The sequence below is a fragment of the Leopardus geoffroyi genome, chromosome A2, assembly GCF_018350155.1.
Source record: "Leopardus geoffroyi isolate Oge1 chromosome A2, O.geoffroyi_Oge1_pat1.0, whole genome shotgun sequence".
NCBI lineage: Eukaryota > Metazoa > Chordata > Mammalia > Carnivora > Felidae > Leopardus > Leopardus geoffroyi.
The window spans coordinates 117,043,479-117,056,992 of record NC_059331.1 but is presented as its reverse complement, the minus strand read 5'-3'; the positions used below and the strand labels follow the sequence as shown (position 1 = coordinate 117,056,992).

Below are 13,514 nucleotides of genomic sequence, written 5' to 3'. Positions count from 1 at the left end.
GGTAAAATGAGAGACGGATTAATATGCATATTTTAGCACTGTTCCCTTTCACTTACATAGAGGAAACAAACTTGTGTTTTATGTATGTATGTATGTATGTATGTATGTATGTAAAGCTTATTTATTTATTTATTTAGAAAGAACCAGTGGGGGAGGGGCATGAGGGGCATGGGGTGTGTGTGAGGGCGGAGACAGAGGATCCAAAGCAGGTTCTGTGCCATCAGCAAAGAGCCTGATGGGGGGCTCGAACACACAAACCATGAGATCATGACCTGAGATGAAGTCAGATGCTTAACCAACTGAACCAACCAGGAGCCCCTAAAGTCACACTGTCCCAGATCCTAGTGACATCTCACGAATGAATTTTTATTCTGTAATATATATTTATTTCGTGAATATGATTGGAATAAACGTGTCCAAAATAAAATGGAAAAAATCTTAGGAAGAAAATAATATTGTTAGCCTGAAAAGAACTGCTCACCGTCAAAAGCTTAGTAGTGATGCCAGCATCCACCACTGCCTTGTGCATGGCACGTAACGTCTCTAGTTCCGGAGCAGCAATAAATACAACATAGGGCATGAACTCGGATGTCCTCAGCACTTTCAAGGCCTGTGGAGAAGAACAATTACAAACCAACTTAGATGGGATTAGAATTTATGTTATCCTTTAATTTATACTAAATGCTAAATAATCAGTCTATCTGCCCTCTCACTAAGGATTAAGGCTGTAAATTAATACTTGCCCCCTTCTATCTTTTTGATTCCATACAGTACTTTCTTAGTGATCCAGTAACTATGTTCTGACCTCAGTCACATTACTCTTTAATCCTTTTGAACAAAGTAATTAAAAAATCATCAAGAATGATGTAAATGCTTTATATGTTATTTGTAGAATTCTGTTAATATTGAAAAAGCAGAAATAATCTCAGTGTCTATTGAGTGGTATATAAATTAATATACATTTGTACTATGCAGCAATTACAAACAACTAAAAACAAAAGCTCTACAGTAACTCATATGAAAACATTTTCAAGAGATACTGTTTAATGAAAAAAACTAAAGAATCTGTATAGAATTTCCTATTTATATAAAAAAATAGCCCATTAAAATTATAGATATATCTGTATTTAAGGTATATAAAATGACAAAGATATACACTGAACTAAATAATTATCTCTGAGTAGGGAAGTCAGGTGGAGTTGAATGTGGAGGGGTGGGAAGGGGTCGGTGAGAAAGACAGGGAATGAGAATGAAGAGATTGTTGTGTGTGAGTATGTGTGTTGGGTGGGAAGGGGTGTGACTTTCATCTTTTATTCTTTGTGTTGCAGCTTTGTTGAAAATTTAAAATTAACATTTCCTAACACATGCATTTATATATTACTTGAGCAAGTAAGTAAATACTAAACTCTCAAGTTCTATTGCTATCCAAGCCTCTATTGGCGAATTGATCAGAAATTATCATGTGGATGCATGATAAAGTTCTCTATCACCACCCTCACAATTTGAAAACAAAACAAAACAAAACAAAAAAACCCAAAAAACAAAAGACTCCACAGAAATCAAAATTTTAAAAACAGTTTTGGAATCCATGCAGCTTACTTGTGGGTTGACATCCAAGATGCAAGTTCGTCCAGTTTGGACAACTTCAAGAATAGAATCAATTTTGGTTCCATAGAGATTTCCTTCATATTCCCCATGTTCCAAATATTTTCCAGCTTTAATATCTGCTTCCATCTCAGAACGTGACACAAATTTATATGCCTGACCATCTTTTTCATCTTCCCTTGGTTTCCGTGAAGTAACTAAAATAATGTTGAGAATTTATACAAAGATGCAAAGTATTAAAATTGAGACTAAAATGCACAGGTAGCTTAGGCTTTTTACATTTAGTGCAGGGTTTGGCAAATTATGGCCTATGGCCAAATCTGTTCTGCTTCTTATTTTTGTGAATAAAATTTGATTAGACCACAGCTATGGCACATTTATTACCTAGGGTTTCATTCATTTCACAATTGTGTAGCAGTTTGTGACAGAGAATAGACGGCCTGCCAGGCCTAAAATATTTACTATGTGGCCTTGAATTAAAAAGTTTGCTGACCCATGGGGTACCTGGGTGGCTCAGTCGGTCAAGTGTCCAACTTCTGCTCAGGTCATGATCTTGTGGTTAATGGGTTCAAGCCCTGCAGCAGGCTCTGCACTGACAATGTGGAGTCTGCTTGGGATTCTCTGTCTCTCCCTCTTGCTCTGCCCCTCCCCTGCTCTCACTCTCTCTCAAAATAAATAAATGTAAAAAAAAAAAAAAAAGTTTGCTGCCCCTTGACCTACAAGACTGTTTAAAGAGGTAGTCCCCCATACACAATTTATATTAAAAAAAATGTGCTTTATAAAGTCAGCTTGAAACTCAAAATTATTTCCTAGAAGCAGAGCCCTAAATTTAAATTCTTAGTTATAATGAATCCTACTAACTATGAGGTATATTGTAGGCGAATATCTTTTCCAGCTGCCACCAGCACTCCCCTTCTTCTTAAGGAATATCAATTATATTCTTTCTTTACGCTTGAACATTTCCTAATTGAGTGCCCAACAAGTGAGCAAAATTCTATTTTTAGTTCGTATTATCAATCTTCTGAAATGCAGTTTTACCCACAAATACCAAACCTTTCTTTGGGCTTCCTGCTTACTGATAATCTGAAATGTTAATTGTTTGTTTTGTACCACGGTGATGGATCTAGCCAACACTTGATATTATTATGTTCTATTAACTTACTCTACTTTAACCTAAAGTGTTTTCTTCTGAGAGAATAACAGTGGATAGACCAAGTCAAAATTTAGAATGCTTTTGCTTGATATTTTAGAGTTCTGAATACTTCCAGGGATATAAACTCCTTTGCAACTTGGGCTAGCCTAGGAAAGGATATTCTCTTTAAAACTATTGCAAAGATGCAGAGTTAGTGTGTGTATGTGATTTTTCCAGTTTAGCCTTCACCTAGTTTTGGCTAGATTATATATAAAAAGTATTCTTTTACTAATCAAGTACTTACACGTAGATTATCTGATGAGATCATCAAGCACATGTAATTAAAAAGTAATCCAGATTAAAAGTTGACAGTACTTTGACTACTTATAATACCCATAGCACATCAAGAAAACTTTGATAAGAACAGAATGAAATTCAAATACAAGCTCAATAATAAGGGTCTAATTCATAAATGAGGTCATTAAGTACAACAGGACTCCCTTTCTTCTCCCGTTGTTTTCTGGCTCAGCCTTGAAGGTGATGATCCCAGACAACTGTGGAGAGCATTTATAAAGTAACTTAAAGATCTTCAAGATGCTATGATGGCATTTCATATTAAAAAATATGTGACGCCTAAGGTTTCTGAAATTATTCACCAAAGGTAGTATGAAAAAACTTCTAAAGCAATTTTAAACTCCCCAAATAAATACATACTAGGACTTAGCTCAATATTTGTGAATGTAATTTTAGAAGAGTACTATTTTTGGGTGACGCTCTACAGTGAAACCGTATATGGGAATGTACTACTTGAAATAAATATGTATAGGTGCATATATTGCCCCCATTGCCACCTCCAATGTGTTGAGGGAATCTTAATTCTTGGCAAAATGTTTTTAGTTTACAAGCAAATATTAACTATAATCCCATTCTCTAGTGAAAACTAGAAACAAAAATCTAACAAAACCCAGCAACAATACTGCCACATATTTAAGTCCCTTTCCATTCCCAGAACAGAGAAACTAGAACGGGGTGACTTTACTACAAATGATTCCTTAGGCTTATATACTAAGCAAACAAGTAATGTGATTTCTTAGAATTTAATTGTATGGCAAAATTCTAAATTTTTACAGCTCTTCAAATGAGAGAACAATCAACAAAGTAACATTTTTGGTGTTGTTAAACTCAAGATGTCAATGTTAAAGAGCAAACTTGATTCAGAAGGTAGCCCATCCCTCTGGATTAATAATTTTTTCTATTTTATTTCAGGATCATTTAATATATAAAGAAAAATCAACTTAACATAATGCCAGCGTTTACCTCCTTCCCTATGAGACTTTCTCGTCCATACCACCTGACAATATGCAGCACAATACTATATACCAGGAATTAGGCAAACTTGTCATAATTTTTTGGTGTTTTTTTTTTTGTGTGGATTGTGAGATGTAAAAATAAAAACAAAAAACAAAACAAAAAAACAAAACTAAGCTAGATGCTATATAAACGTGAATGATTTTAAGAGAAAACACACCTACATTATATGAAGAAGTGAGAGTTAATGTATGGATATATTTAAATCTTTCTATATAAAAATTCAGATTTGAAACTTTACTAAAGTAACAGTCTGAAGAAAGGTAAAATAAGTACATCTTTCTGGAAATTAATTTGGCACTAAGAAATCAAGAAATTAAAATTATCCATCTATCTAATAACTTTAAATTTTAGATTTATGTATACACATTTTATCATCTCTTGTAACAAAAACAACTACTCAAACTATATAAATGGGCAATAACAGTATACTTCTTTGCTGGAATATTAAGAAGCTATTAAGATTTCTTTTAGGTTTACCAGGGTAAAGTAGACATAACATAAAATTGATCATTTTAACCATTTTTAAGTGTGCAATTTAGTGGCATTAATTATATTCACATTATTGTACAACCATCATCACCACTACCCATTTCCAGAACATCTTCATCATCTCAAACTGAAATTCTGTGTCCATTAAACGCTGACTTCCCATTATGCTCTCCCCTAGGCTCTGGTAATTACTACTCCACTTTCTGTCTCTATGAATTTGATTATTCTAGGTATCTCATACAAATGGAACTGTACAATATCTGTCCTTTTGTGCCTGGCTTATTTCAGCATAATGTTTTCAAGGTTCACCCATATGATAGCATGGATCAGAATTTCATTCTTTTTTAAGGCTGAATAATATTCTACTGTCCGTATATACCACCTAGTTTACTCATTCATGCACTGATGGACATCTACACTATTGCTATCTTTTGGTTATTGTAAATAATGCTATGAACATTCATGTACAAATATCTTACTCCCTGCTTTCAATTCCTTTGGGTATATTCCCACAGGCTGAATTGCTAGATCATACGGTAATTCTATGTTTATTTTTCTGAGGAACTGCTATACTGTTTTCCACAGCAGATAACACCATTTTACAGTCTCTTCAGTAACAAACACACGTTCTCATATCTCTGCATCTTAGCCAGTACTTATTATTATCTGTTTTTTAAAAATACATAATTCCATCCCCTAATGAGTATAAAGTGGTATATCATTGGGGTTTTGATTTGCATTTCCCTAATAATTAGTGGTGTTCAGCATCTTTTCCCTGTGTTTACTGGCCATTTGTGTATCTTCTCTGGAGACATTTCTATTCGGATTCTTTGCCCATTTCTGAACTGGTTTATTTTGTTGTTGTTGTAAGATTAATATTTACTATATATATATATACACACACACACACACATACATACATAATACATACATATAATGACTTGTGGGGAAAAGTTCATGATATAATTTCATTCATCAAATATTTGTTGGGTGTATACTATGTGCTAGATCCTATTCTAGGGTCTACAGCAGTACAAAAGACAGAGCAGCTCTCTATTCTTGTGGGACATATTCTTGAATGTGGAGACAGTGAGAAGTCAAATGAGAATTTAAGTGTAAAACACAACCACTAAGTACTGGGGAGGCTATTTTTTTTTTTTTTAAGTGGAATTTTTCAAGTGTTTATTTTATTTATTTATTTATTTTTTTATTATATGAAATTTATTGTCAAATTGGTTTCCATACAACACCCAGTGCTCATCCCAAAAGGTGCCCTCCTCAATACCCATCACCCACCCTCTCCTCCCTCCCACCCCCCATCAACCCTCAGTTTGTTCTCAGTTTTTAACAGTCTCTTATGCTTTGGCTCTCTCCCACTCTAACCTCTTTTTTTCTTTTTTCCTCCCCCTCCCCCATGGGTTCCTGCCAAGTTTCTCAGGATCCACATAAGAGTGAAACCATATGGTATCTGTCTTTCTCTGTATGGCTTATTTCACTTAGCATCACACTCTCCAGTTTCATCCACGTTGCTACAAAAGGCCATATTTCATTTTTTCTCATTGCCACGTAGTATTCCATTGTGTATATAAACCACAATTTCTTTATCCATTCATCAGTTGATGGACATTTAGGCTCTTTCCATAATTTGGCTATTGTTGAGAGTGCTGCTATGAACATTGGGGTACAAGTGCCCCTATGCATCAGTACTCCTGTATCCCTTGGATAAATTCCTAGCAGTGCTACTGCTGGGTCATAGGGTAGGTCTATTTTTAATTTTCTGAGGAACCTCCACACTGCTTTCCAGAGCGGCTGCACCAATTTGCATTCCCACCAACAGTGCAAGAGGGTTCCCATTTCTCCACATCCTCTCCAGCATCTATAGTCTCCTGATTTGTTCATTTTGGCCACTGACTGGCGTGAGGTGATACCTGAGTGTGGTTTTGATTTGTATTTCCCTGATAAGGAGCGACGCTGAACATCTTTTCATGTGCCTGTTGGCCATCCGGATGTCTTCTTTAGAGAAGTGTCTATTCATGTTTTCTGCCCATTTCTTCACTGGGTTATTTGTTTTTCGGGTGTGGAGTTTGGTGAGCTCTTTATAGATTTTGGATACTAGCCCTTTGTCCGATATGTCATTTGCAAATATCTTTTCCCACTCCGTTGGTTGCCTTTTAGTTTTGTTGGTTGTTTCCTTTGCTGTGCAGAAGCTTTTTATCTTCATAAGGTCCCAGTAATTCACTTTTGCTTTTGTGTCAAGTAAGAGATTGCTACGGCTGAGGTCAGAGAGGTCTTTTCCTGCTTTCTCCTCTAAGGTTTTGATGGTTTCCTGTCTCACATTCAGGTCCTTTATCCATTTTGAGTTTATTTTTGTGAATGGTGTGAGAAAGTGGTCTAGTTTCAACCTTCTGCATGTTGCTGTCCAGTTCTCCCAGCACCATTTGTTAAAGAGGCTGTCTTTTTTCCATCGGATGTTCTTTCCTGCTTTGTCAAAGATGAGTTGGCCATACGTTTGTGGGTCTAGTTCTGGGGTTTCTATTCTATTCCATTGGGCTATGTGTCTGTTTTTGTGCCAATACCATGCTGTCTTGATGATGACAGCTTTGTAGTAGAGGCTAAAGTCTGGGATTGTGATGCCTCCTGCTTTGGTCTTCTTCTTCAAAATTCCTTTGGCTATTCGGGGCCTTTTGTGGTTCCATATGAATTTTAGGATTGCTTGTTCTAGTTTCGAGAAGAATGCTGGTGCAATTTTGATTGGGATTGCATTGAATGTGTAGATAGCTTTGGGTAGTATTGACATTTTGACAATATTTATTTTTCCAATCCATGAGCAGGGAATGTCTTTCCATTTCTTTAAATCTTCTTCAATTTCCTTCATAAGCTTTCTATAGTTTTCAGCATACAGATCCTTTACATCTTTGGTTAGATTTATTCCTAGGTATTTTATGCTTCTTGGTGCGATTGTGAATGGGATCAGTTTCTTTATTTGTCTTTCTGTTGCTTCATTGTTAGTGTATAAGAATGCAACTGATTTCTGTACATTGATTTTGTATCCTGCGACTTTGCTGAATTCATGTATCAATTCTAGCAGACTTTTGGTGGAGTCTATCGGATTTTCCATGTATAGTATCATGTCATCTGCAAAAAGCGAAAGCTTGATTTCATCTTTGCCAATTTTGATGCCTTTGATTTCCTTTTGTTGTCTGATTGCTGATGCTAGAACTTCCAGCACTATGTTAAACAACAGCGGTGAGAGTGGGCATCCCTGTCGTGTTCCTGATCTCAGGGAGAAAGCTCTCAGTTTTTCCCCATTGAGGATGATGTTAGCTGTGGGCTTTTCATAAATGGCTTTTATGATCTTTAAGTACGTTCCTTCTATCCCGACTTTCTCAAGGGTTTTTATTAAGAAAGGGTGCTGGATTTTGTCAAAGGCCTTTTCTGCATCGATTGACAGGATCATATGGTTCTTCTCTTTTTTTTTGTTAATGTGATGTATCACGTTGATTGATTTGCGAATGTTGAACCAGCCCTGCATCCCAGGAATGAATCCCACTTGATCATGGTGAATAATTCTTTTTATAAGCTGTTGAATTCGATTTGCTAGTATCTTATTGAGAATTTTTGCATCCATATTCATCAGGGATATTGGCCGGTAGTTCTCTTTTTTTACTGGGTCTCTGTCTGGTTTAGGAATCAAAGTAATACTGGCTTCATAGAATGAGTCTGGAAGTTTTCCTTCCCTTTCTATTTCTTGGAATAGCTTGAGAAGGATAGGTATTATCTCTGCTTTAAACGTCTGGTAGAACTCCCCTGGGAAGCCATCTGGTCCTGGACTCTTATTTTTTGGGAGATTTTTGATAACCGATTCAATTTCTTCGCTGGTTATGGGTCTGTTCAAGCTTTCTATTTCCTCCTGATTGAGTTTTGGAAGAGTGTGGATGTTCAGGAATTTGTCCATTTCTTCCAGGTTGTCCAATTTGTTGGCATATAATTTTTCATAGTATTCCCTGATAATTGTTTGTATCTCTGAGGGATTGGTTGTAATCATTCCATTTTCATTCATGATTTTATCTATTTGGGTCATCTCCCTTTTCTTTTTGAGAAGCCTGGCTAGAGGTTTGTCAATTTTGTTAATTTTTTCAAAAAACCAACTCTTGGTTTCGTTGATCTGCTCTACAGTTTTTTTAGACTCTATATTGTTTATTTCTGCTCTGATCTTTATTATTTCTCTTCTTCTGCTGGGTTTGGGGTGTCTTTGCTGTTCTGCTTCTATTTCCTTTAGGTGTGCTGTTAGATTTTGTATTTGGGATTTTTCTTGTTTCTTGAGATAGGCCTGGATTGCAATGTATTTTCCTCTCAGGACTGCCTTCACTGCGTCCCAAAGCGTTTGGATTGTTGTATTTTCATTTTCGTTTTTTCCATATATTTTTTAATTTCTTCTCTAATTGCCTGGTTGACCCACTCATTCGTTAGTAGGGTGTTCTTTAACCTCCATGCTTTTGGAGGTTTTCCAGACCTTTTCCTGTGGTTGATTTCAAGCTTCATAGCATTGTGGTCTGAAAGTATGCATGGTATAATTTCAATTCTGGTAAACTTATGAAGGGCTGTTTTGTGACCCAGTATATGATCTATCTTGGAGAATGTTCCATGTGCACTCGAGAAGAAAGTATATTCTGTTGCTTTGGGATGCAGAGTTCTAAATATATCTGTCAAGTCCATCTGATCCAATGTCTCATTCAGGGCCCTTGTTTCTTTACTGACCGTGTGTCTAGATGATCTATCCATTTCTGTAAGTGGGGTGTTAAAGTCCCCTGCAATTACCACATTCTTATCAATAAGGTTGCTTATGTTTATGAGTAGTTGTTTTATATATTTGGGGGCTCTGGTATTCGGCACATAGACATTTATAATTGTTAGCTCTTCCTGACGAATAGACCCTGTAACTATTATATAATGTCCTTCTTCATCTCTTGTTACAGCCTTTAATTTAAAGTCTAGTTTGTCTGATATAAGTATGGCTACTCCAGCTTTCTTTTGGCTTCCAGTAGCATGATAAATAGTTCTCCATCCCCTCACTCTCAATCTAAAGGTGTCCTCAGGTCTAAAATGAGTCTCTTGTAGACAGCAAATAGATGGGTCTTGTTTTTTTATCCATTCTGATACCCTATGTCTTTTGGTTGGCGCATTTAATCCATCTACATTCAGTGTTATTATAGAAAGATACGGGTTTAGAGTCATTGTGATGTCTGTATGTTTTATGTTTGTAGTGTTGTCTCTGGTACTTTGTCTCACAGGGTCCCCCTTAGGATCTCTTGTAGGGCTGGTTTAGTGGTGACAAATTCCTTCAGTTTTTGTTTGTTTGGGAAGACCTTTATCTCTCCTTCTATTCTAAATGACAGACTTGCTGGATAAAGGATTCTCAGCTGCATATTTTTTCTGTCTAGCACACTGAAAATCTTGTGCCAATTCTTTCTGACCTGCCAACTTTCAAAAGAGAGATCAGTCACGAGTCTTATAGGTCTCCCTTTATATGTGAGGGCACGTTTACCCCTTGCTGCTTTCAGAATTTTCTCTTTATCCTTGTATTTTGCCAGTTTCACTATGATATGTCGTGCAGAAGATCGATTCAAGTTACGTCTGAAGGGAGTTCTCTGTGCCTCTTGGATTTCAATGCCCTTTTCCTTCCCCAGTTCAGGAAGTTCTCAGCTATTATTTCTTCAAGTACCCCTTCAGCACCTTTCCCTCTCTCTTCCTCCTCTGGGATACCAATTATGCGTATATTATTTCTTTTTGGTGTATCACTTAGTTCTCTAATTTTCCCCTCATACTCCTGGATTTTTTTATCTCTCTTTTTCTCAGCTTCCTCTTTTTCCATAACTTTATCTTCTAGTTCACCTATTCTCTCCTCTGCCTCTTCAATCCGAGCCATGGTGGTTTCCATCTTGTTTTGCATTTCATTTAAAGCGTTTTTCAGCTCCTCGTGACTGTTCCTTAGTCCCTTGATCTCTGTAGCAAGAGATTCTCTGCTGTCCTCTATACTGTTTTCAAGTCCAGCGATTAATTTTATGACTATTATTCTAAATTCACTTTCTGTTATATTATTTAAATCCTTTTTGATCAGCTGGGGAGGCTATTTTAGATTGAATGGTCAGTAAAGGCCTCTGAGAAGGTGAAATCTGAATAAAAACTAAAATTCAAGCATTTGAAGATCTGGGAGGCAGTGTTCCACGCTAAGGGATCAACAAGAACAAAAAGTTGTGAATGATAAGTTTAAGTAAGGAGTTTGAAGAAAAGAAAGAAGTGTGTTAAGTAGGGAAAAAAGTAGGTGAATTTTATATGAATAATATAGTCACAATTCTGTGGTTAGAAGTTAGTTTAACTGTGTTCTCTATACTTATAAGCAAAATGCTGAATAAGACTTTTTTTTTTTTTTTTTTTTTTTTTTGGTAGTCTTACAGTATCCCTCAAGTCCCAAGTAGATGCTACAATGCCAAGGATCTACAGCTTCCTCTTTCAGGGTTTACCAAAAAGTGGCCAACATGGTCCTAGGATCGTCTGCTCACCTGCCTCTGTCTAATATATACTCAGAAAGAAGTCACTGACATTATGAATCATAGGTTCAGGGCAGACCGCTTTATTTTCTTCTCCTTTACCTCACGGTAAAATGATTCTCCCTGGGGAACTGTGAAAGCCCATGAGACATATCGTAGCAGTGGAGCGACTTGTACTCCCATTGTCTGGCAAAGCAGAAATGTGCTTCCTGTGGGCTGTGTGTGTAGGGATGTGTGTGTATTCAAAAGATAGCCTGGCCTGAACTTTTCTGAAGGTATCCTGCACAGAAAGACAAAACAAAAGGTAGAGAACCAAGCAAAAGAGAATATGAGATACAGGAATGGAACTTGGCATGGGTCTCAAGGGGACAGCTGGAGATCATAATAGCCTGGCCAGGGAATTGCAAAGTAGAGAGGTCTTTACAGAGTCTCCAAAGAACCTAGCTACAAATAGGCCTCAAGGAAGAAAAGAGTATTCAGACATTTATGACATAAAGAACTCTAGTCCCCAAAAGGCAAGATTTTACAGGACAGCCCTTTTATCCTCACTTCTTCTGCCCTGACCCTGAAAACCAGACACAGCAGAGCAGGATATGAAGGGAGAATAATAGAACAAACTATACCCTTCCCTTCCCAATGTAGGTCCTAAGCCAAGAGTCAGGAATGAGCTGTAAGGAAGGGAAAAATAGTGAATTGGATGCAACACTGAAGTTTTGAATTGGAGTAGCCTTATTTTTTTTCCATACCCAAAATAAAATCTTATTTGACAAAATGACATAATTCTCATAACTGTAAGTGACTAGAAAGTTATAGAATCTCCCAGGGGACTGAAGGAAAAGAAGAGAGAAAGAAGATCTGATAGTGCATGTATGAAGTCAGTGACTGGATGAAAATAAAGCTCTTTCCTATTTGTGCTCCCAAAGAGCTCAGCCATCCAACAAACCAGTTAGTTATATGCTTGCCAGAAAAAATTAGTCGGGTGACCTAACTTCCTAAAGGTACTAGGAAATGAATGTGTATTCAAACCATGTGAGAAGGGATTTTAGTGGAGTGATAGCTGTTTCCCCAAATTCAGAAAAAGATTTTAAATTAATGAATTATTGATGGATGTTAAAACAATTGGGTAAAAGTTTGCTGAGGAGAATACTTACACAGTTTCAAAGTATTTTTGAGCATGTTACTTATCAATAACAAATGGCAGAAAAATTATCTTTTACAGTGAAGAAATCTATCAGACATCACCTAAATCAATAATCAAAGTTAACATCATCAGTAATGGGACATATTGACAAGATGTACCTCCAGATGTGATGTTCAGAGAAGGATAAAACATGACTTCTGTTTTTCTAGTAACAATAATGCATGACCAGAACCTAATCACAGGGAAACAATCAGGTGAACTCCTAGTGGGGATCATTTACATTAAATGGATAAAAGACTCCAAATAAAAGGCAGAGGCTGGCAGAATGGATTAAAACAAACAAAACAAAAACCATAATACAACTATATGCTGTCTCCAAAAGACACACTTTAGATTCAAAGACACAAATAGGTTGAAAGTTAAAAAAAAAAAAAAAAAGGAAAAATACCCCATACAAACAATAACACAAATAGACCTGGAATGCCTATACGTATGCCACACAAAATAAACCTAAAGACAAAGACTGTTACTAGAGACAAAGAAGAACATTTTATAATGATAAAAGTGTGAATCCATCAAAAGAATTTAAAAATTACAAACATATATGCATCTAACAACAGACTTCCCAAAACACATGCTACAAAAACTGACAGAATTGAAGGGAGAAATAGTTAAGTCAATAATATTTGGAGACTTCAACACCACACTTTGAATAATGGATAGAACAAATAGGAAGAAGATCAACAAGGAAATAAAAGGCTTAAATAATACTATAAACCAACTAAACATAACAGACATCTGTAGAACACTCTACCCAAAGATAGCAGAATACACATTGTTCCCAAGAGTACCTGGAACATTCTTCAAAACAGACTGTACCTGAGGTTATAAAGCCAGTCTCAATGAATTTAAAAAAAGTGAAATCATACACTATTTTCTGACCACAATGGCATGAATTGGAATTCAGTAACAGAAGAAATTCAGGAAATTAACAAATACGTGGAAATTAAACAATATGCTCCTTAACAACCAATGGGTCAAATAGGAAATCACAAGTGTAAATAGAAAATACTTTGAGATAACTGAAAACAAAAACACAACACCAAATATTGGGAGATGCAGCAAAGCAGCTGCTTCTAGGAAACTTTACAGCTGCAAATGCCTACTTCAAAAGAGCTCAACCCAATAACCTAACCTCTACCCAAAGAAAATGAAAAAATAGCAAACT

At 36.3% G+C, this 13,514-nt stretch overlaps 1 protein-coding gene across 9 annotated transcripts in view; it reads right to left on the bottom strand.

Moving 5' to 3' along the window:
• The window catches only part of PALS2 (protein associated with LIN7 2, MAGUK p55 family member), a 125,568-nt gene that overhangs the window by 13,362 nt on the left and 98,692 nt on the right, over positions 1-13,514 (bottom strand). For all 9 annotated transcript variants that reach the window (XM_045495102.1, XM_045495103.1, XM_045495104.1 and 6 more), the window contains 2 exons: positions 1,600-1,802; positions 482-610 (listed from right to left, as the gene is read on the bottom strand). In XM_045495102.1, coding sequence (XP_045351058.1) covers positions 482-610; positions 1,600-1,802 — 332 coding nt within the window. The remainder of the gene's footprint in view (positions 1-481; positions 611-1,599; positions 1,803-13,514) is intronic.